The sequence below is a fragment of the Bos indicus genome, chromosome 3 (genome assembly GCF_029378745.1).
Source record: "Bos indicus isolate NIAB-ARS_2022 breed Sahiwal x Tharparkar chromosome 3, NIAB-ARS_B.indTharparkar_mat_pri_1.0, whole genome shotgun sequence".
In the NCBI taxonomy this organism is placed as follows: Eukaryota; Metazoa; Chordata; class Mammalia; order Artiodactyla; family Bovidae; genus Bos; species Bos indicus.
The window spans coordinates 53990429-54016250 of NC_091762.1; the positions used below are offsets into that span (position 1 = coordinate 53990429).

Genomic DNA, 25822 nt, shown 5'->3' on the forward strand with positions numbered 1-25822 from the left:
GAAGGCTTTTGAAGTCTGGAGTTAGAGACTAAACATAACACATTTCTATTTTACCATTAGGTTTCTCCCATCATCTGTGAAATGAAAATGATGCCAATGCTGCTCATTTAATAAAATTGGCTCAGAAAGGACATGTGTTTTACCCAACATCATATGGCAGAGTCCCCATTTTTTTTTTGCTTGAAGCTCTGGGGAAAGATTCAACTTTTCTCTTTAATTTTACTTGACCTAGCTGAAATTATAAAAATTAACCCAGATTTAAGATTTCCAGGGAGCATATGAGGTTTCTTACAAGGCAAACTGATGACGCAGTTGATGGTCTGTTTATTAGACAAAAGATTTGTGGCTGATACTACAGAATTTCTAAAAGTTTAAAATTAAGCAGCTGACGAATACAAATGATGCACAAGAGTGATTCAGAAGAGGATCTCTACAACATTGTCTCCTCATGCATTAGGCATTTCGTGAGTCCAGCTCCAACATTTTAAAAGCTTACATTAACATCCCAAAACATAAGCTAACATATTTGAATTTAAGATTACACAGCCTTAGTTTTAGGTATTGGTCCAAAGAATCTCATCAGCTCTTAAGACTAATGTACCCAATAGGGAGATACCAACTCAAATCTAAAGGAGCTAATTCTAATACTGCCAGTTAGAATAGTTTATTTCTTAGGGAGCCTAAAGATTTTAACTTGCTATTACACAATGAACAGTGATGTACACATTTCAAAGCCTCTATTTCTTTATTCTTAGAAATAAAATACTGTTAACATCTAAAAAGTTGAAAGTCTTTACTTGCTAGACACTTCCACATGACATTCATTAAATTTTATTTTGCCTTACAGGTCTTATTCTTTATAACACACCACAACACTTTTTTTTTTTTTTTCAGGAATATAATTTAAACCATCCTACACAGAATATCAAGAAACTGGGTTTCCCCAGGTAGACTTAACTATTCTTCCTCTTTGGCAGCTATTGCAATCTATGGTCATTACAATATGAACATGCACGCGTGCACGCGCCCACACACACACACACACACCCCATCAACTATATTGTGTGTTAGAAGGATATATTTGAGCGTCTATCTTTGCAACAGTTTAAACATCTTCAGGGCCAAGAGCAAGTTTTGTGTTATCAGAACTTAGCACAGTGCCTATAACACCATATACTGAATAAACTGGTACAATAAATGAATGTGTTACTTTGCTTTCCAACTATTCCTTAAGCTTCTTAAGAGATGGGGCCTTAAATTATTTTTACTCCCAATAATATCTAACAGCGCTGGGAACCTAGTCAACATTCAGTAAATATGTACTGATTTACTTGCAGTTTCATAGCAAAAATGTGATTAAACAGCACATTTCTCCCTATTACCAAATTTGCTCAAATAGAAACCAGATATTAATTTGTCAAGGATGCTGTAAAAGAGATTTCTATATTGGATGAGAACTTGTACTAAATCACCTCTAAATTCTTTTCCAATTCTGAAATTCTATTACTTTTATTTCTTTAAAAGAATTTTAACTAGTGCAGGATCTTCTTAGGTTAGAATGACCTTTTTAGATTAGAATAAACCAATATCATGAAAATATCATCATTACTCAGAAACCACTAAATTTTAAATAATCTTTTTTTAATGTCTGAAAGACTAAAGTATACTAAATAGTTAATGACCATAAGCAAGCCTTCAAAAGTTTGTTGGAAATCTGGTTGTTTAGAAAGAAGAAACCATTTTCCCACAACACAACATGGAGGTTTTTAGACTCTCAAGGCAGCTTGTAACATCTATTTCATGGGCACATGGTCAAGTACTAATACCATAACAGAACTCAGTCAACACTCACAATGAGGTTTAGTTTGGGATGCCCTAAAAATATTTCTCCACCCAACATCCATATGAATGGACAGTTCATACGGAAGAAAAACCTGATTTTCACCATGGCATTCAACTTTATTATAAAACAACCACAAATGGCCAAAACATAACAAATTCTTGGTTCTGTAAAAATATACTTCATTAGTTTCACTGCAGTGATTCTGTAACTTGCTCTTCCAAGGTGCCTCAATGTCTACAGTTTCTTAAGCCTCTTTGCCATAAAAGCATGATTTTTTTTTTTTACACAATTTTGATTGTAGTTTTCTAGCACGTGAGGGCACATAACATACAACTCAGGAGTTGTTGATCTATTTTTAGCACATTTTTGCAGTACATCCTCAAAGGATTTTTTCTTTCAAGTTTATTGCTCAAGCTTAAGGGGCTGTCTCCTTTCTCCAGCACTGGGTTTATGATAATTGTTCTAGAGAGGATGCTCCTCGAATTCCTATCCAGTTCTGCAGAGAGCTGTGCTTAATGTCTGATACTCCTAAAGAAAGATCACTTGCTACTGGCTGCTTTTTCTACTTTTTTTCAGGGGAGATCTGATTTTTATCACCTCTCATTAATTATACCACACAAAGCTTTCCTCCATCAGTTTATGATCCAGTTTTAAATTAAGAGTTTGTACAATTGTTTTTACTAAGACAGTTAATAAATTCTTAGAGCTGCTGAAGCAAATTGATGCATTCACTCAACACACATTTCTTGTGTGTTAGGTCTAAGAATAAAAGTGTTACAAAGATGTACCAGACACAGATCCTGCCTTTGAGCAACTTGAAGTCTTGAATGGGCAATGAGATATGGTAGTATTTTCTTCTACACACTGTGATTAGTTGTCAACAAAGAGGTAATACTAATTGCTTTGGTAGATTATAAGGTCCCAGATTTTACATACTACAGGATTAAATCCTTTGTGTTAACTCTGACAACGCTGAAGCTTAAATCTCAGGTGCCTGACATTTGTGGTAATACTCCACTTAGGTTAAGACTGATGTCAAGCCTCACACAGTGGATCCTAGCAAGAAAACAGTGGAAGCACCACACTTGCCTGTCCCGTCTCTGTACCTGGCACACTGGCCTCTTGTGTTTCCTTTGCCTGGAATGTTCTTCTGGATACCCCCATGCCTCCCCATCGCAGCTCCTTTGGTATTGCTCTAATGTTTATTTTTCAGAGAGGACTTCCTTGACCACCTTACTTAAAGTAGGGCCCCTCTCTCTCTCTCCTTACACTGCTTTTTCACAAAGCACTTAAAATACACCTGACATTGTATTTTAAATGTTATCAGTTGATGTTTTTTTGGTAGGGCCTTGTCATTTTTATCACTGCCTGAACTGCCTAGAACTTAATCGTATGTAGCGGACAAATGCCCACAGTTCTCAACACGTGGATTGTCCTTGTAGGCTCCCTTCCACCAGGCCATTCACCCTCTGTGAGTTTCCCAGTAATGGGAAACTCACAACTGAACATGGTATTTTCAGAAAGAGCTTAACTTTTTGAAAGTTGGGTTTGTACTGAGCCAAAATCTTCCTTCTAAAACTTCTGTTGTTGGTTCTGTTTGGTGTCCTAGGACACATGAAATCAGTTTAGACCATTTACACTTTCCACATGGCAGCCCTTTGAGTACCTGCTATCTTTTCTCATGATCTCATCAATTTTCTCAGCTTTAGGCTATGTGTACCTTCAACTAGGTCTCGTACAAGTTTTTGGTCTCTTTTTTGTACTGGTCACAGTCTCTTAAGTTATGATGTAAAATACCCGGAAATAAGCACAGTATCTCAGTAATTCAAAGGTCTCAGTCCCTTTTCAAGGCTGTTAAGGTGGCACCATGGGTAAAGAACCTGCCTGCCAATGCAGGAGACATAACAGACACGGGTTCGATTGCTGCATTAGGAAGATCCCCTGGAGAATGAAATGGCAATCCACTCCAGTATTCTTGCCTAGAGAATCCCATGGGCAGAGCAGTCTGGCAGGCTATGGTCTATGGGGTCACAAAGAGTCGGACAGACTGAAGCGACTTGGCACACAAATGCTCACTGTACGTTAGCACATGGCAAAAATGTCTCGTGAATTCTTCCTCACTCATCCTGTCATTCCATAGAATGAACTCTGGTGAGTACTTGCTTATCCAGGACCGCTACTGTCTTTCCTTCTGGGGACACATGAATGAACCTTACAGGTGAGGCCTGGTCTTACAAGGTTTCTATTCCCAACAATTAGAGGTCATTCTTTCAGCTAGAGTTTTGCTCTTGAAAAATGGGGATGCTACATCTTAAGAGTTAATGACGTACCCACTTGTGAAATTTAGAGTTAGGAAATTTCCTGCTTGTAAATAGAATATTTGCACAGAGATTTAGAAATTTACAATTGGGAAAGGAATGAGAATTAGATGGAGATTCTGACCCATATTCTATAAAGGAAATCTGAAGAAATTAGTTTATATAGTCAAGGTGTTTTGTCGCGTGTGTGGTGGGCAAGGGAACCCTCAGGGGCAGAGGGCTGAACTTTCCATATTCCTCCAAGCACTGTATTTTATCAGTTCCTGCAAAGTCCCTCCCTCCCCACCTCCTCTTCCTTCTCTCTTTTCTTTCCTTCTATCAGCTTACATCATTCTATTCCCCTTCACCACCACAAGTGAGCACTCTTCATATAAATTTGACATATGTTCACCAAGTTTCTCAAAAATAAACTAACTAGAATATTCTTAATATTGCTTTGAATTTACAAACTAATTTTTGAGGACTGAACATCTTTTTAATGTCAAGTTTGTGCCATCCAAAGGCACAATGTCTTTCCATTTATTCAAATTGTCTTATAAGTCATTTATGAGGCATTTAAAAGCTATTAGTGAAGACTGCAAGGAGATCCACCCAGTCCATTCTGAAGGAGATCAGCCCTGGGATTTCTTTGGAAGGAATGACGCTAAAGCTGAAACTCTAGTACTTTGGCCACCTCATGCGAAGAGTTGACTCATTGGAAAAGACTCTGATGCTGGGAAGGATTGGGGGCAGGAGGAGAAGGGGACGACAGAGGATGAGATGGCTGGATGGCATCACCGACTCGATGGACGTGAGTCTGGGTGAACTCTGGGAGTTGGTGATGGACAGGGAGGCCTGGCGTGCTGCGATTCATGGGGTCGCAAAGAGTCAGACACGACTGAGCGACTGAACTGAACTGAAGTGAAGTTCTTGTGTATTCTTGATTAGCTTAATTTCCAGATACTTAATAGCTTTCATTGCCACTGTGAGTGGGATCTTATATTTTGTTAAATCTTTCAGTTGATATGTATCTTTCTAGTTGGGAGTGTTTTATTTCATAGTTTATATTAAAGTAAATACAAAACAATAATACTAGATTTAAAAAAAACTATAGGAAGGCCAGATGTTCCAAAACAATAGGAACTGTAAAATAAAAATAACAAAAATGCAGGATTTTACAAAGAAAAACAGTAGCATGGGGACAAAAGAACAGCACATGTTATGTATGTTAAATATAAGATTCCAGATATAATGTAGGAACTTACAAGCCTTGCAACTAAAATGTAGTGCCAAGTGTTAGCCTAATCCTTAGCACAGAGACCCTGCGTAGGCCGAGAAGATCTAGACACGCTCAGTGTTCTCAGGGAAATGGGAAAGAGGGATCTTGGGGAGGAACCCAGTGAGGGAAGAGGAGGAGGAGTGAATCTGCTTGCCTGACATATGAGAGGATGGAGGAGGGTCTCCAAATCAAAGGTCCCGATTAGAAATACAAGGTTATCTGCCTCCATCTCATGATAAACCTGCTTAACAGAGATTTTTAAACACAGATTTTGGTGATTTACAACATAGGATCCACAAGAGACTAGGATCGAACCTGGGTCTCCTGCATTGCAGGCAGATTCTTTACCAACCGAGCCACTGCTGCTGCTGCTGCTAAGTCCCTTCAGTCGTGTCCGACTCTGTGCAACCCCATTGACGGCAGCCCACCAGGCTCCACCGTCTTTGGGATTCTCCAGGCAAGAACACTGGAGTGGGTTGCCATTTCCTTCTCCAATGCATGAAAGTGAAAAGTGAAAGGGAAGTCGCTGAGTCCTGTTTGACTCTTTGCGACCCCATGGACTGCAGCCCACCAGGCTTCTCCGTCCATGGGACTTTCCAGGCAAGAGTACTGGAGTGGGGTGCCATTGCCTTCTCAGAACCGAGCCACTAGGGAAGTCCTAACAAGAGACTGCTGCTGCTACTGCTAAGTCTCTTCAGTCGTGTCCGACTCTGCGTGACCCCGTAGACGGCAGCCCACCAGGCTCCCCCGTCCCTGGGATTCTCCAGGCAAGAACACTGGAGTGGGTTGCCATTTCCTTCTCCAATGCGTGAGAGTGAAGTCGCTCAGTCGTATCTGACTCTTGGTGACCTGATGGACTGCAGCCCACCAGGCTCCTCTGTCCATGGGATTTTCCAGGCAAAAGTACTGGAGTGGGTTGCCATTGCCTTCTCCGAACAAGAGACTAAGTATAAGTAAATCTCAGTTGCTTCACAGATGAAAAAATTCAATTCTCTTGTCAGTGATTTGCTGAGGGAAAGATGTATTATTAAACAATCAATAGGCAACAAAGTCACAACAATCCATAATAGTGAAATAAAAGGAAACGCTCCCCATTCACTGAGGGGCATTGGGCGGCATCAGATGGTCTAAGAAAAGCATTTAGATTCATGTCCTGTGTTAAACCCAAGAGAAGGAAGTGAAAGGCACTCATATATTATTCTTGTGGTCAGGAATTCACTGCACATTAAGTTGTCAAGGTGATAGATGACAAGAAATAAAGTTCTAGGAAAGAAAAAATATCAGTTTGAATAAACCATCATACCAAGGGAATCCTAACTAAGGCATATTTTTGTTACCAGATATAACAGGGATTTTGAAACAGTGCTTCTCTCACAGCATCCACCACCATGATGAGATGAGAAAGGTTGATCTTTAAAATTATTTTCACCATCAAATGATTTTTGCTTTATATTCCCCAAAGAGTGAAGTAGAATGGTGACATGTTGTACACAGAAGCTTTATAAAACATATCTTAGATGAGGTCTTCATTTTAAGCCTCCCCACTGGTACTATCTGCTGTTATATTAGGATTCTGAATTTCACCGTAAACAATAGGCTAATCTAAGTAAGAATTTCTGAGTCTCCATCTGTAAATTCAGATTTGGCAAAGGAGAAATCTACTAGAGATCCTGGGTGGTATGGGACAAAGGATTAGGGGAGAGAGGCAGAAGCAAGGATTCAGGGCCTGTAATCCAACTATTCTGGGGGCTTCCCTGGTGGTCCAGTGGTTAAGATTCCAAGCTCCCAATGCAGGGGGCCTGGATTCAATCCCAGTTTGCATGCTGCAACAAAAGATCTCACACATAGTAACTAAGATCCTACGTACTGCAACTAAGCCCCGGCAAAGCCAAATAAATGTTTTTAAAAATGAACTACTCCGAAATCACTAATTTTTACCACCTGTGCTTTCCAGTGAACTGCCTATGAGTATTTTCAGTTGAAGGCCATTTGCCATGGAGTTGATGCTGATGGTTCTAAACCAGAGAAGCAATTGAGTATGAAGCAAAACTAAAAGTGAGGATCAACTCCAACCAGCAAGCTCCGATGTCCCAAACTCTTCTCAGTGTGACTCTGCTGGACAGTTTGCTCCTGGCCATTGGCTTAGTCTATAAGGATTTTTTTGTAGGTGATTTCAAGTTATTTAAGTCATTCTCTTGGCTTTTTCCCCTCTAATTCAGAAAGCAGGAAATGTCTTTCCTGTGTAGCAGTCACAGAGCAGTCCCCTAGGGTTTCCAGGGGGCTTATCTTCCAGTTCCTGTTGCTGGTTTCTAACTGTTAACTCTATATTTGGTAACAGCTTGACCATGGGCTGTTTTGGATTTGGTCATAATAAGATAACCTGGAGTCACGGAGCAGAGATCTAAAGCAATCTTATTTTTCCAGGAAGCAGCGTGTTGACCTTTCAGGATTTCGTCTATTTTATTGAATTATTTGAATAGTATTGTTTATAGCACAAGGTTGGGTGTTTATGCTATTGGCCCTAGAGGGTGTGTGACTATACAGAAATAGGATACATACACTCTTCTGGTTTACAATGAGTTTATATTTGTTTGTTATGTGGACTGATACAATCTAAGGAATGCTCTTTATGCGTGCTCTTAGTCTATGGCAGCCTTGAAAATAGTCACTTGCTCAGAAATGAATAAATATTTGTCAGATGAGTAAGACAAATATTGATTTTGATCCCTTCACATCTCAAGGCAAGAATCAACAGACCATTGACAAGACAGACCATTGACAAGACAGTATCTTCCTCCTTTCCCCAGTATTTTCAAAGCTGCATAGTGTTAAAGCTATATGCATACCATCTCTTTTGGAATAAAGAGATAATTATATATATTACCATGTGTAAGATAGCTAGCTAGTGGGAAGCTGCTATATAACACAGGGAGCCCAGCCTGGTGCTCTGAGATGACCTAGAAGGGTGGGATGGGGGTGGGGTGGGAGGGAGGCTCAAAAGGGAGAGGAGATATATATATATATATATATATATATATATATATATATATATATAATGACTGATTCACATTTTTGCACGGCAGTCATCAACACAACACTGTAAAGCAATTATCCTCCAATTTAAAGAATAATTTTAAAAATAAAGTAAAAGGGTAACTGTATAATGATTTAAAAAAAAAGAGATAATGAACTATTGTTCGCTATTGGAAGAGACCATTTATAAAACAGTAAAAAAGCTGCTGGAATCCTATTTTACCACCAATGAGTACTCTTCTAACCCTACTGAGATTTTGCTTTGCTGTGTTTTCAAATCCCAAGAGTTATCTTGTTTTATAAACATGATCATAATGAATGACTGCACTTTTACTGCACAAAGGGAAAATCAAGGCATAAAAACATATTGTGATTACTGTAAGATCTCCTTAGAAATGGGAAAGGATTTTGAGCTTCAAAGAGAACCTTTGTTTATGAATTTATCAGTCATTAAACAGGATTATCACAGCAGAGCTAAAATAAAGAGCTTAAATTCTCCCCCTCGGGAACATTACTTTCATTTGTAATACGAATACTGGTGGTTTTACTTTCTTTAGTAATTTATTCTTGTCTCTTTAATGTTCACTACAGGTTAGAAGTTATTATTTGTTAATAGCAGGTGTACAGTGAATAATCTTTTAGAGAACCTAAGCTGTAAATCAGAAAAAACCAATCTTATTATAACTTTCTATTTTCTCTTTCAGTCATCTTGCACTTATTTTTATACTTAAAATTCTGTTTTACAAGCCAAAATTTGGCCATTACAATTTGCAACTGTAATGATTTCATAATATCCCACCATAGCAGGGTAAACAGGAGTGAAAGTTACATGGTGGAGAACTGACCTGAGATCTGAACCCTGGCTGCATCTCTCTCGGCTTTGGGACATCACCTAACCTTTCAGATGAGAATGCTCATCTGAAAAATGGGACTGATCTACCTCCCAAGGGTCCTTATAGGAGCTAAACAAAATGCATACCCATTCTATCACAGGCTCCTTACCAGTGTCACTAGGTGGAGTGCTATTAGCATCCTGGATTCTGTGGGAATGCCCCACCCAGAGCAGGATGCCCCTGAAAAGGCTATGAGGACCCACCAATGAGGGCTTCCTGAAATAATCACACTAAATCTACTGCTTATACTGATATTTTCCTTTAATTCCTCTTTTCAAAAAATGTATATTTTGGTTTTATATGCTTATTCTTTGAGAATTCGCTCAAATTTACCTCCTCAAGTCCCTAACTTCCAGTAGCTAAGATGACATCATATTTAATGCTCTTGAAGTCTACCACCATCAAGGTGCTCACACATTGAATGGCATTGCTTCTGTATTCCTATGGTCTGTAGAGTGTTAGCAATCTGAGGGCAGGGGCTGTACTGTATTCTCTTTCAGTGTCTCTAGCACACCACACAACACCTGGTATACTGAGGGTGCTTAGGGATGTTTGTTGAACCATGGTCTACCCCATATGAATTCTGAGCTCTGTAGCCTTCACATTCTGATGCAAGGAAATGGCAACCCACTCCAGTGTTCTTGCCTGGAGAATCCCAGGGATGGGGGAGCCTGGTGGGCTGCTGTCTATGGGGTCACACAGAGTCGGACACAACTGAAGCGACTTAGCAGCAGCAGGGATGTTTGTTGAACCATGGTCTACCCCATATGAATTCTGAGCTCTGCAGCCTTCACATTCTGATACAATCTTCCTTTGGGGTATTTCAGATGTTTTAGAACCTTGACATCTAATATTGTCTTTCCGGTATCCAGTCAACTGCCATCCATATTCTTAAAGGCAGTAAGGATGAAACAGGCCTGTGTGTGAAGGCTCCATGTTGGGTCACCCATCTGAGGAGTGGGTACTCGATGTGCTGGGCAGGGTGCTAAGTGGGAAGCTTCTGTGTAGCAGAGAGACATGATGGGGACTATGCTCCAGGAAGATGGTTCTGACCAGGGCTCGGGAAGAGATGCTTAAGTTGTGCTTGAACTCACAGCAGCTATATCCCTAAATGATGTTCATCATGGCATTTTCATAGATACACACTCCCATTTTCATTTATTTTGTTCCAAGTTAGCTACTAGTTCTTATAGATGCTCTGTGGTTTCCCTTTTCTATGACAGAATAAGTAAAAAAGAAAAAACCTGCGCTTGTTAATAAGCAAGGCCCTGCAGCAGCTCTGCTGTCATGCTTGGCATAGCGATAAAGTAAGACACATGCAGAGTCTTCCTGCAGACCTATGTTACCCTCCTCCTGCTATTTCCCCAACTTGCCATTCCAAAATCCGCCCTTCTCCTTGAGGACCCCAAGCCATACCCACCTCATTGCTGCATCTTGCTGCCTCCCTTCCCCCACACTCTCTCAGCAGACGGGTCACTTTCTACTTCATGGAAGCTCTAGGGCATACACTCCCATCTTACTGTGTCTTTCCTCTCCCTGAAAAAAATGTCTCTGTAGCCATCACTCTTGTTCTTGTAGAAGGTGCTCCCTCTACCCAAATCAATGATAATCTGCCCCCTGGATCCTGGATCCAATACCTCCTTCCTCTTGAAGATGATCATTCTTCTCCTACCAACAACTCCTGGGTCTTCTATTTAACTGTTTACTTCTCCACTTGGACATTTAACATATTTCAAACTTAACATGCTCAAAAACAAACTTTTTCCAGTGGCTCAGGCCTAAAAACCTTATAGTCATTCTTGATTTCTTTTTCTCTCATTCATCTCATTCAATCCAATCTTCTAGCAACTCTCATTTTTTTTCATTCAAAATATATCCAGAACCACAGCTTCATTCCTAGTCCAAGCCATCTGATCTGTGTCATGCCTGGATTATTGCACTAGCCTTCTCAGTCATTCCCATTTCCATCCTTGCCCCCCACACTGTATTCTCAGCACCTAGAGTGGTCTTGTCAAAACCTGAGTCAGATAATGACAACCCTCCAAACACAGAGCATCTCACTCAGAGCAAAGACAGAATCTTTACAGTTGCCTCCAGGCCCTCCAAGATTTGGCAGCTGTTGCCTCTCAGGCCTCAATCTTCTATTACTCTACTCCTCACTCTGCTCTAGCCCACTGGCCTCCTGGCTTTTCCCTCAGTGTGTGAGGAACACCCCTGCTTCAGGCTTGTAACATCACCTCAACATTCAAACTTAGTGTTATAACAGATCTCACTTGGTTCCAGAATCACTTGGAAATAGGACTGGAGTAAGAGCTTGCCAGCCAGGCAGCATCAGGCTGTTTCCCTTTGGGGGGAATCTTCACAACTATCTGTGTGGTGGTCCACCCTGCCGCCCAAGAGCTAGTCTCTCCCCAGGCTTTTCCTCCCCAATCATCTCAGGTGCAAGGAAGAGAGATCCACAGTATGCAGGTTCTGCATTTACTCTGACTTTCATGCTTTATGTTCCCAAGGAGCCAACAACTCTCATAACTTAGTAGATAGATATTTCATGTGTCAAGGGACATGCTCAGTTACAGGTGTCACCAGAATCACAGAAATCCCATCTATGTCTTCCTACCAGGCATTTTTATCATTCCCTGACCCCAGATGTAGTTGACCAATCAGCAGCCATTGATGCCATAAGCAATGCTGCCTAGTAACACAATTAACATTCTACTGTATCAGGCACCAGGGAAACTGAGATAGAAAGCTGAGAAAGCCAAATGTCAATTTCTTCTGTAGAAGGGGAAGGGTACTGTGACTGCTTTGTTCACTGTGTCTTTTGCTCCATCTGTTCCCTCTGATAGGATGGCTCCTCCCCGGATATCTGGATAGGCTGCTCTCGCACTGACTTCAATTCCTTCTTCACAAGTCACCTCCCTGGTGAGGGCACCCTGTTTGAGAACCTCAAGTGCTAATCTCAGCTGCTGGGATTTCCTACCATTCTTGTATGCTTTATTTTCTTTTCCATTGTTCTTATTACCTTCTAACATGTATGCTGATGCTGCTGTTCAGTCACTCAGTTGTGTCCGACTCTTTGCAACCCCATGAACTGCAGCACGCCAGGCTTCCCTGTCCTTCACCATCTCCTGGAGTTTGCTCAAACTCATGTCCATTAAGTCAGTGATGCCATTCAACCACTTAATCCTATGTCGCCCCTTTCTCCTCTCACCCTCAATCTTTTCCAGCATCAGGGTCTTTTCCAGTGAATCAGCGTATAACTGACTGATTTTGCTTATTTTTTTCCCCATAGAACTTAAATTTTATAAGGCTAGGAAATTTGTCTTTTATTTTTATCTCCTACATTGACAATGCCTGGCCTGTACAACAGTGCCTGTCATACAGTAGGTTCTTCAACAACTATCTGTTTTATTTATGAATGAATTTATGCTCTTTCTTTCAAACTCTAGTTTTTCACTGGCATCATTTTATCGGTGTGGGGAGGAAGGCAAAATATTTTCAGCCTGCGAATAAAATGCAGCCTGGTGTTAGGGATTAGGATAGGGACTTGGGGCCAAACTGTTTGGATTTCAACAAGGGTTTCGTCAGTCACCTTGGAAGTTTTCCTAATCTCTTGGTGCCTTAGTTTTGCATCTATAAATGGGGATAATAATAGAACATCCTAGGGTTGGTATGAGGATGAAATGATTTAAAACATATGTAAAGTCTTCAGAAGAGTGTCTGACACGTAGGAAGCACTGTGCTTAGACATTTAGTCATGTTTGACTCTTTGTGACCCTATGGGCTGTAGCCCACCAGGCTCCTTTGTCCATGGGATTTCCCAGATGAGAATACTTCAGTGGGTTGCCATTGCCTTCTCCGGGATCTTCCTGGCCCAGGGACTAAACCTGAGTCTCCTGCATTGCAGGTGGATTCTTTACCACTGCATCTACCTGGGAAGCCCTAGGAAGCACTAGATGTTAACTATTATTAAAAGCAACAACAAAAAGGTCTTTATTTCTACTCTGCACCACTTCTAGCTACTTCCCTCTTTCCTGACTTTTCCTCTCAGATCTATCAATACATGACAGTTGCATCTACCCCACAGCCTTTAACTCCCATTCAGTTTTCCAACCACTTGCACTAAGGTTTCTAAAGGCCTAGTTGCTGTTTTTCTCTCCTCAGCCTGTGAGTTAGTTGAACCACCTGCCTTCACTGACCACACCTGAGCCTCTCCTCTCTCCTGGTTTGCACCTGTCCTTAGGGCTGCCCCTCGTCAGCCTTTTCCAGAGGCGCCTCAGTTTCCATCACTCACTCTCTACTGCCATTCCTGACGTTACCTCACCAAGCGCATCCTCCTGGTCTGACTCCATTCCCAGGCTCTTCTTCAACCCTCACGCTGAAGACACCCAAAGGCTGCTGGTCCTACACACTGTCTCCCAGAGGAGTCATGTCCTTTTCTCACATCCATGACTAAGAGCTTTCTTTCCTCTTCCTAGCACTTTCTTTATTGCCAGCTCCCTCTTCCTGACTGGTTCTCAAGTTTTAATATTGCAACCATTTTTCTGGTTCCCCTCCTTTGCACTCAGAGCTCTTCAGAAGCCTCTATCACAACCTGTTCTGACTGCTTGTTTAGTTTCCCCCTAGAAATGAACTGCTTATGGCCACAAAGGATAGTGCCTGACACATAGATATGCAAAAAAAAAAAAAATCTAGATTCAACATATGAATGTACAGTATCTATACAGAATAAATTATGATTCAGTTACATTTTAATTCAGAACTAAAGCACTGGGTGTGAAAACATCTCATCAAAATGTCAGATCTTTCAGAAAATCTTAGGAGTAAAAATAAGAGATAAAGAAAAAAGCTTGATATTAAGAATGTAAATGGCACTGTGGGTATCTATGCTATATTTTACCGTAAAGCCAACTTTGGAAGATAAAGGACTCCCTTTGATATTCATGACATCAAATATTACTTGACTATACTCAACTGCTATTTGAACTCAGCTAAATCTTACAAATACCCTATTTACCTTATTAGGAAAGTTCAGGAAATTAGGCTTCAGGCTCCCTGCCATAATTATAAATACCACACGCAAACAGAGAAAGAGCAACGAATGTATACATGGTTAAAAATCACACACTTTTTTAAGAGGTTTCGATGGCTTAGTGTCTTGCTCTGCCTCTTTTTTGACCTACCTGCAAAGTGCATCCGAACACACCGATCATCAGCATGGCCACGGACAGGTAATCGGTAAACACGTCCCACCATGGCTTCAGCACCCGGAAGGCAGGCTGCTGCTCAGAGAACTGCCGGAACTCTGTCACCGGAATCATGTTTCTGAGAAAAGAGAGGTGACTGGTGAATTCATTTATCTTTACACACAACATACTGCACTGTTCACGGCATTTGAAAATTCTGCTCCAACCTGTCGTATTCAGTGGTCTGAATTAGTCCATGAGCTGTCACTGTACTTAGGGTTTTAACAAGTTATTGAGAGATCCACCCCTTAAGGAAATAAGGAGCCCCACATGGAAAAAAGCAAGCACCTTTACTAACTCCTATCCAATCAGCGGTGCCCTTTAGCTCCAATGGGCCAAAGCTAAAGGCCCAGAGAGACAGCATGACCAAAGCTGCCTGTTATTTCCTGGTCTCTCCCTTTCCCCTAATGTCAGAAAGATATGCCAGAAAGAGCCAGAAGATGCCAGAAAGAGCACAGCCCATCCTTTAAAACGTTTTTCCTATTTGTCTTGTCATCTTGGGGTTTTTTGTTTTGAATTATTTTTAAAGTGTAAACCTCAGCATTCGTTTGTATTAATTATTTACTAAGTCCTGAAAGGCAAACGACTTTGCCACTAATCTTCTTCTGATAAATGGGATCATCTCATGTGGGGAGGAGGTGTTGGGGAGAACTTTTTTTTTTGGCCCTATTTTTTTTTTTTTGGTCCCTGTGATTTTTGACTTGATTTTTTTCCCCCCTGTATTTCCTAAACACTTTATATTTCACTGTGAACCTCAAACTAATCCTCTGAGAAGTCAATTTTCCCTGGAAACATCTGTTGTTTGTTGTTGTTTAGTCGCTAAGTCTTGTCTGACTCTTTTGCAGCCCCATGGACTGTAGCCCTGCCCGGCTCTTCTGTCCATGGCATTTCCCAGGCAAGAATGCTGGAGTGGGTTGCCATTTCCTCCTCCAGGGGATCTTCCTGACCCAGGTATTGAGTCTCCTGCATTGCAGATGGATTTTTTTTTTTTTACCACTGAGTTACCAGGGAAGCCCCAGCCTCTCTCTCTGAATGACAGAAGATGAATAGGGTATACTGAGGCTCTGGGAAAAGAGACACATCCTTTTCTTCACCTGCACTGTTCTATCTTTTGGCTTAATCCCATTGCCTGTATTATGATTTAAGACTTCAAGTTAATCATCCAGCTACTGGGAGAAGAAATATTTTTCCTTATCTCATGGCAAGGAAAAAGGGTGGCCAGTGAGGGCCAAAAAAAAAGTTTCTCTTTTGCCATCTTTGGATCCAATAATCTCACTCTTTACAGCTGCCCTTGTTATGTAGTCTGATTACAGAGCAGGGAAAGGCTACATTTGGTGCTTGTTTTCCGAAGCCTTTTTGTTTCCTGGATCTTCTCTTCCCTAATACTGAATTAAAGGCTGTATGATAAAATTCTTCAAGAGATGGGAATACCAGACCACCTGATCTCCCTCTTGAGAAACCTGTATGCAGGTCAGGAAGCAACAGTTAGAACTGGACATGGAACAACAGACTGGTTCCAAATAGGAAAAGGAGTACGTCAAGGCTGTATATTGTCACCCTGCTTATTTAACTTATATGCAGAGTACATCATGAGAAACACTGGGCTGGAAGAAGCACAAGCTGGAATTAAGATTGCCAGGAGAAATATCAATAACCTCAGATATGCAGATGACACCACCCTTATGGCAGAAAGTGAAGAGGAACTAAAGAGCCTCTTGATGAAAGTGAAAGAGAGTGAAAAAGTTGGCTTAAAGCTCAACATTCAGAAAACGAAGATCATGGCATCTGGTCCCATCACTTCATGGGAAATAGATGGGGAAACAGTGGAAACAGTGTCAGACTTTAGTTTTTTGGGCTCCAAAATCACTGCAGATGGTGACTGCAGCCATGAAATTAAAAGATGCTTACTTCTTGGAAGGAAAGTTATGACCAACCTAGAGAGCATATTGAAAAGCAGAGACATTACTTTGCCAACAAAGGTCCATCTAGTCAAGGCTATGGTTTTTCCAGTGGTCATGTATGGATGTGAGAGTTGGACTGTGAAGAAGGCTGAGTGCTGAAGAATTGATGCTTTTGAACTGTGGTGTTGGAGAGACTCTTGAGAGTCCCTTGGACTGCAAGGAGATCCAACCAGTCCATTCTGAAGGAGATCAGCCCTGGGATTTCTTTGGAAGGAATGATGCTAAAGCTGAAACTCCAGTACTTTGGCCACCTCATGCGAAGAGTTGACTCATTGGAAAAGACTCTGATGCTGGGAGGGATTGGGGGCAGGAGGAGAAGGGGACGACAGAGGATGAGATGGCTGGATGGCATCACTGACTCGATGGACGTGAGTCTCAGTGAACTCCGGGAGTTGGTGATGGACAGGGAGGCCTGGTGTGCTGCGATTCGTGGGGTCGCAAAGAATCGGACACGACTGAGTGACTGAACTGACTGTTATGTAGTCTGATTACAGAGTAGGGAAAGGCTACATTTGGTGCTTGTTTTCCCAAGCCTTTTTTTTTCCTGGATCTTCTCTTCCCTAATACTGAATTAAAGGCTGTACGATAAACAGCCTAAAGAAAATGAAAGCCTCTTATTTGGGTTCACTAGTGTTTATCTTTGGAAATTATTATAATATGTTCCATTCCATCTCACTGCTTTACCTGACTTTTTCTTAAGCAGTAATTTGTCTCAACATAACATGGAAAATCCAACCACTTGGCATTCCTTTTACCTATGATCTACCTACTTGACATCTGTGCAGCATTTGATAAAATTTCCTCATTTTACTGAAACACAACTTTCCTAACTCCACTTTGTTCACCCACTGGGTTGCAAGCGTCTTGAAGGGAGAACCTATATGTTATCATATGTGTGTTTTCAAAACATATGTTTCAGGCAAGCCACCCAAGCTAAATAACTTCGCCTACTCCTAGTGTTATTAACATTTCAGACTAGTCCAAATTTTGATTTTCCTGACACTTTAGGACCGTTTTCTTCTCAATGGATCATTATCTCATGGCCCCAAATGTTTTCTAGTCACAGCTGTCCAGTGGCAGTCACAGACTGGCACTAAACCTCATCTTAACTTCCACTTTCTGCCTAGAAGCTACTGTTTTGTTCTATTTTGCACCCGCATCACTTACCACAGTGCCTGGAAAACAAGAGGCCCTGAGCAACTGTCTGTTAAATGGATGAGTCGATTCAGATGTTTGTTCATAGAGCAGTGCTCACCTAATCAAATTAGGAGTGACCCGAGCCAGCTGCAGCGACAGGACTAACAAGTATGGTGCTTGTGCTACAGTTTACATCTTTTGATAGATTTGGTTATTGTCTCCTTCTTGATAAGTTTCCTGTACACCTTGGAGGGAACCGGGCTTGTTCTCTGATGCAAGGAACAATTTCAGGAATAAAATACACCAATGAAGAGCTGTGGTTCTCAAGATTTTTGATCTTGGGAATCCCTTCATGTCCTAAAATGTAGGAGAAGGACCTCAAAGAGCATGTTTTAGGTGGATGATACCTATCAATACTTACTACATTAGAAATTAAAATGAAAATTTAAAAATATATATATTAACTCATTTAAAAATAATAAACTCATTCCAAGTTAACATAAATTATTATAAAGATAACTATATTCTCCAAAACAAAGACAATTAATGAGAATAATGGCATTTTTTTCACATTTTGCAAATCTCTTTGCCAGTGGACTTAATAGAAAATAGCTGGATTCTCATATCTGCTTCTTCATTCAGTCTGCTCTGATACGTTGCTTTGATTGAAATTTATGAATCAAATATATGCAGTTAAAGAAGGGAAGACTATCTTAGCAGGCTTTTCATATAATTGTGGATAACTATAACTTGATAATATATCAAATTAACTTGGTAAGTTGCAGTATAGAGCCTGAAAACTGTATTAATGAACTTTTCAAACTCCTTGCTGTTAAAACTCACTCATCAGTCTTGAACTTTGAATGGACCCTTTATCCATATATGATTTGGTAACAACATTAGTCATTTGGAAAATATGGAAAATACTGAATCACTTAGTCATGCAGATTTTCCAAATGCTGACAAATTATACTTAGAAATCACATTCATTGAAATCACTAATGCTTTCATCAGAAAATTTTTTAAGTAACTGGAGCCTGTCAAGCTCATGGTGGTGTATAAATTTTCCAAAATTCTAATCATCGCTTGAAAGTTTGAATTTTGTTTGTGGCAGCAAATATTATGTTCTTCTCTTTGAAATGTCAAGCTCGCTTCATTCATTTTGAGAAATTATCTTCCACATACTCAAGTCTGAATATCAGTTGTTTTATTCAATTAAAAATTGTACATTATGATAAAGTGGCTAATTCAACTTTCAATTCAAATAAAGATTTCCCTCGAGATACCTACCTACTGTACTTGGAATTCAGCAGACGTGCTTTATGTATTCTTCCCTTTCATCACTTCATGTATTATTACAATATGTAGTCAAGGGTCAAGAGCTATTAAAATAATAATTTTTATGGATTCAACCAGGACATTAAATAAAACTGGCATTTTTTTCTTTTAAGTTGTAAATGTGTGCCAATGAGGTATACAGTAGAATTTGCTGCCTCCACCTTGATTCACACTAAGATGACTTACCCACCAGTGATTTTGTACCATCAGTGAAAAATGCAAGAAATATCTTGGCATTAAAAACTAGTTTTGATCTTGTCAGTTCAGTTCAATTCAGTCACTCAGTTTTGTCCGACTCTTTGTGACCCCAATGACTGCAGCACGCCAAGCTTCCCTATCCATCACCAACTCCTGGAGCTTGCTCAAATTCCTGTCCATCAAGTCAGTGATGCCATCCAACCATCTCATCCTATGTCGCCCCTTTCTCCTCTCACCCTCAATCTTTTCGAGCATCAGGGTCTTTTCAAATGAGTCAGTTCTTTGCATCAGGTGGCCAAAGTATTGGGTTTCAGCTTCAGCATCAGTCCTTCCAAAGAATATTCAGGACTGATTTCCTTTAGGATGGACTGGTTTGATCTTTGATCTTGTGGACCCTCTAAAAATGTGTAGGTGACTGGTTCCACAAACCACACTTTGAGAACCACTGAGGTAGAGGTTCACTGTTCCTTCATCTGTGGCTGGCCTTGAAAAAGCAAAGGCCTAGGGCACTCATAATGGCGAGGCTCTGCCAGTCCTCAGTGGTTCATTGGCATCATTCTCTTAATGTGGAAAATAAAGACAAACTAAGCAATCTAGGAAACTTAAGTATTGTCTACTGCTTCCTAATACTGGTACAGCCTAGTTAAGAGGGCTTGTCAGAGGAAACAGTCAAGGTGAAACAGACTTTTAGAGTTATAACTCTACTCTTAATGTCCTTAACCTCTTTAGGGTAAGTGTGTGTATGTGCATGTGGCATGCACATGCCCTTCCTTATATGTATGTACACACATACTACATATAAATGTATGTGGACACATGTATAATACGCACATATAGACTTCATTGTTTTAACATAACACAAGGCTTAAAGCCAATATCCAGTACATATTTAATCCTTGGAATTATTTTTGATGCAAATAAAAAAAAGGGGGGGGGGGAAGAGAGGAAATATAGGAATTGACTTAAAACCTCTTGACTTAAAACTAAAGAGAGGGTGAAGGAATCTTGCACTTGCTTAACTGAAAAAAAATTTTGTGTTCTTTCACCAATTTAAGTGCTTTCCTCCATTTTCTATTTCAATATTTTAAAAACTTTTTACAGTGTTGTGTTGGTTTCTGCCATACAACAGCGCAAATCAGCCATAATTATATATATGTTCCCCTCTCTCCCTAACCTTCCTCCCCTCTTTGTGCATTACAGTGACAACACAATTTCTCTCTCATTATCATTGTACTTTCCAAATGATTTGTGACATTTTTAGAGTTATCATATCAAGTTGAAGAAGCCACTTCTGAATAAACTGCTAAGTTTACATAGTTTTTTCCCCTAAAGATCAATCAGGATAATTCTATTTATATTTTTTTCCTATTTTAGAAATATAAATGATTATATTAATATTGCTTCCAACTCTAATTTCTAACTTACTATGTAAGATTTTTGCTTATCTGATAATGCTTTTAGAAACATGGCATTTCAAATTAAATCAAAAGATTCTTGTATCTAATCAAAAATATATAAACTTTTACATTGTTATATATTTGCCTCTATATCCTTTTGCAGAAATCCATTTGCATTACTTTTATTAAAAATACTTCTTACTAAAACTAGCCAGTCCAGGTTCGATACATGACACAGGGTCTTCAGGGATGGTGCACTGGGATGACCCTGAGGGATGGGATGGGGAGGGTGGGGGGAGGGGGGTTCAGGATGGGGAACACATGTACACCCATGGCTGATTCATGTCAATGTATGGCAAAAACCACTACAATATTGCAAAGTAATTAGCCTCCAATTAAAATAAGTAAATTAAAAAATACTTATTACTAAAACTCATTTTAAAGGCTTCATTATTCATAAAATGTTACCTCTCAAAAATATACAGATCTATAATCCTTTTTGTAAAGAATATTGGTAAAGTTAGTTGCAAATCCAGAGTTTCTTCCTTTCATTTATTTGGTTCTCCCTGAAACAATGTCTTCTTCTCCATCTCAGGAGAGTTTTAATATCTTCTTTTCAAGAATTAATTATACAGAACAAATTGTACTCTATTTATTACCCAGGACTTTAAGAATATCAAATATATTCTACTCTGATTCAAATCTGATTGCTAACACTGTTTTCCAATGGCTATTAGGTGGGTATATACTACCAGTGCTTTGTCTCACATTTTTCTGGCAGTTGGAAAATAGCATTAGACATTAGACAGTATAGTACTGCTCAAGAAAACAAGAGCCAATTCCAAGTGATCCTAGTAATCACATCAATAGCACAGTGAGTGGCCCCTTACAAAAATGAGTGTTAAAAATTCAATAATTCCTGAGCACAACAAATGTGACTTCTACAGGAAAGAAACCCACATATATAATTCATCTGTGTGGCTAACTAAAGCTAATGGTCAGTTCTCAGCCCTCACCTTACTTGCTCTATCTGAGGCATCTGGTATAAAATGACATTCTCTTCTTGGCTTTCAGGATGCTATAGCCTTTAGGTTTTCCTCTTGTTTTCCATGCTGTTCCTTCTTTAACTCCTTGACCTCTGGCCTTGATGTGCCCAGTGTTTAGTCTTTGGTCCAATTCTCTTCCCTACCTCATTTACTCCCTTGTGAGCACATGAAGTCATCATGCTTTAAATGGTGGGCCCAGCTGCCAACTTGGTATCACCATCTGGACACCCAGTAGACACATTAAACTCAGGATGTCTGGAACCAACTCCAGTTCCATTTCCTTATCCCTACCTCTCCTATCCCTGGCAAAGCCCTGTTCCTCTTGCAACTTTCCTCCCTTGATGGCAACTATGTCTATCCAGTTGCTTAGATCAAAATTTTTGGAGTCATCCTGAGTCTTCTTCATCTCTTACATCCCACATCCCATCTGCCAAAAATTATACATTCCTTAATGTATTGTCTGTCTCCCCTAAAAGAATCTAAGTTTCATGATGACAGGAATTTTCTTTTCAATTTTATTTTGTATATTGATGTGTCCCAGCACCTAGAAAGTAATGCTTGACATATGGTAGGCACTCAATATTTGCTGAATAAATTACTGAGTAACTAGTAATTCTGATAAAGATAGGAGGGGTGATTGCCTTTTGGTTTGGAAATAATGATTATAAAAGCAAAGTGGGTGTCTAAGTATTGTCACGGGAGGAAGATCCCACGGTGCAGGGCCTTGACACTGGCACAGCCAAGGCCAGTGCAGAGAAGTGCAAGACAGAAAGAGCACAGGAATACCATGATTTATTTATGGGTTCTTTCAGCAGTACCAATCAAAATAAAGTCATCAGAATATGCTCAAAACATCAATTATAAAACGAATTACTTTTCCTTTAGCAATGCAAAGATGGAAATAAAAAACAGGACAAAAAGCCAGATTTCCTAATTATATAAAAGTGATTTATTTCTCTCTTAGGAGAGCATGACTCTGGATTGTATTTTACTCTGCAATTGCAGTATACATGATAATTTTTTTTTAAAGAAAAATCCACTAAAGAAGACCATGATTATATGGTTCTACAGAAATCTATTTAATTGAAAGAAACTCAGAGGTGGGTTATAACTGTTCAGAGAATCTGAAAGGCTCTTTCAGAAGTCATCCACTCCATAACTCTCATTTTATGAGTAAAAACTTGAGTGGAGAGAGATTAGGTGACTTGCCCAAGGAACACAGCCAGTGGTGTCTTGACTTCTAATCAAACCTTACCCTTTACTCTACAGCTTTTAGTCAATAATACATCACACTGATCTGAATGCAAAGAATCTAAAATATATACTAAGAAACAAATGGCTTAAATAGAATTTCTTGTTTCATGTCTCTCTTTGAAAACATAAAATGAAAAATAAACTATTATTAATATACTTAAAGGATTCTTAAGCTCTAGTGCTCTTACAGTCCCATAAATGAGAACTTTAGACTCAGAAGGCAAGTTGATCTGACAATGCAATGGATACTTCGGTACTATCATCTCCTTGAATATTTCCATGATGTCATGTGTTAAATTAATGGCCCAATCACATTATTTGGGAAGCGTTCAAAATGAGCTTAACCTGTTTTTCTAAGAGTGGTAGGGAACAACAATTACTCCTTGGGGACTTCCCTGATGGTCCCGTGGCTAAGACTCCAAGCTCCCAATGCAGGGACCCGGGTTCCATCCGTGGCCAGATCCCAAATGCTGCAACTAACAGTTCTCACACAGCAGCTAAGAGATTGCAACTATTAATAAAAGATCCCCATACTGCAACAAAGACCCAGTGCAGCCAAATAAACAAAATTATTTTAAACATTATTTTAGTTGTCAATTAAGATATAATTATAACGTTTTTCTCATTATATCCTTCCCATATTTAAAGAAAAACCCTTTAATCACTGCTTCAGACTGTATATCACAAGGCTATTGCTTTACACACCAGTATCCACAGTTATCTTTAGCATAGTCGTAAGTTTTTAATTTACTAAAATTTTGTTATGTACTATTATCAGTAGCTTATTTTTCTCTCACAAGCATATTTCATTTACTTGTGTACTTGCTATAAATAATTATAGCATTATAAGAAATATATATTAAAATGTACACTAAAAATATAAAGTTTAAGATATGTCAAGCACTGTATTAGGTGCTGGGGGAATAAAACAGACAAAGTGCCTGCCTCACCCCTGTGTACACTTCTAGGAGAATGTGCATTAAACAAATTCCCATGAGAGCATGAATTGTAATTGATCTTTGATTACTGTTTCCAGTGCCAATGGTGCATTTAAAGAGGTTGCTGTTTTTATTTCACTGAGGACAGGATTTATATCTTGTTGATCTTTGTATCTTCTAGAAAATAGCACAATGTCTTAGAACAGACCCTCAACACATTTTTGTTAAAGTCAAAGAGGCCTAAACATGCAAACATAGTCATAAACAGACACACACACCCAAATGAGCACTTTGTAGTAAAGACAATTCTTCTACTGTTATCCTCTCTTATAGCTTGATACTGCAATAAGAGTGTGACTATTACCACATAGCTTCACAATCATTGAATAATGATTATTCAAAGTACATCCACTACTGAAGAAACTGTTTGAGAAGAGAATGAGAGTCAGGAATAATTTATAATTTCAAAGTTAAGGGTCATTGAAAATTTAATGTACGATGTCTGTCACTAGTTACAAAGAGGATATATCGATCGATGATGACTTCTTAAGCACCAGTCAGTATCCAATGGCCATGTTTTGTGATTCCCTTATCAGAACATTAGTCTATTAAGAAACAAGCGACAGAAACAGATCCAAACATAAAAGCCTTATTTACAGTATAACAGTTTAGAATACGGCATTTATAAATCTTGGTGAGATTTTTACTTCTTTGGAATTTTTGTCAAAGAACTTCAGCTACATCTAAATGACACTAGTAATTATTTAATGTTTATTCTGTACATTTGAAGTAAACTCAGAAATTTTTTCCAAAAATGAGCTAAGTGATCTAATAGTTTCTTAAAACCTGACCATAAAAGATTATCATCAAATGGTATTCATTCTCTCCCTCATCTCTGTTCTAAATACACCTAAAGTCTCTCTGAGAATTAAGGCTTCAGCTCTCTGCACCTCACTGCTCTTCTCAGTCACCTCTTCATTCCACACTGTTTCCACCTTCCTTAAACCAAAAATAGTCTTCCAGGATGTTAGTGTATACTTGACCCTCACCCCTATCCCATAGGATTCTAAACCCCTGAAAAGGCTGTCTGTTCAGTTCAGTTCATTTGCTCAGTTGTGTCCAACTCTTTGCGACCCCATGAACTGCAGCACGCCAGGCCTCCCTGTCCATCACCAGCTCCCAGAGTTCATCCAGACTCACGTCCATCGAGTCAGTGATGCCATCCAGCCATCTCAGCCTCTGTCATCCCCTTCCCCTCATGCCCCCAATCCCTCCCAGCATCAGAGTCTTTTCCAATGAGTCAACTCTTCGCATGAGGTGGCCAAAGTACTGGAGTTTCAGCTTTAGCATCATTCCTTCCAAAGAAATCCCAGGGCTGATCTCCTTCAGAATGGACTGGTTGGATCTCCTTGCAGTCCAAGGGACTCTCAAGAGTCTTCTCCAACACCACAGTTCAAAAGCATCAATTCTTCGGCACTCAGCCTTCTTCACAGTCCAACTCTCACATCCTTACATGACCACAGGAAAAACCATAGCCTTGACTAGACGAACCTTTGTTGGCAAAGTAATGTCTCTGCTTTTGAATATGCTATCTAGGTTGGTCATAACTTTCCTTCCAAGGAGTAAGCGTCTTTTAATTTCATGGCTGCAGTCACCATCTGCAGTGGTTTTGGAGCCCCCCAAAATAAAGTCTGACACTGTTTCCACTGTTTCCCCATCTATTTCCCATGAAGTGATGGGACCAGATGCCATGATCTTCATTTTCTGAACGTTGAGCTTTAAGCCAACTTTTTCACTCTCTACTTTCACTTTCATCAAGAGGCTTTTGAGTTCCTCTTCACTTTCTGCCATAAGGGTGGTGTCATCTGCATATCTGAGGTTATTGATATTTCTCCTGGCAATCTTGATTCCAGCTTGTGCTTCTTCCAGCCCAGCGTTTCTCATGATGTACTCTGCATATAA

The 25822-nt window shown here is 39.7% G+C and overlaps 1 protein-coding gene across 2 annotated transcripts in view; it reads right to left on the bottom strand.

The window, feature by feature from the left end:
- Positions 1-25822, bottom strand: part of LRRC8C (leucine rich repeat containing 8 VRAC subunit C) — a 92881-nt gene that overhangs the window by 19244 nt on the left and 47815 nt on the right. For both annotated transcript variants that reach the window (XM_019957106.2, XM_070786163.1), the window contains exon 2: positions 14529-14670. In XM_019957106.2, the coding sequence (XP_019812665.2) occupies positions 14529-14666 (138 nt within the window). In that variant the 5' untranslated portion in view covers positions 14667-14670. The remainder of the gene's footprint in view (positions 1-14528; positions 14671-25822) is intronic.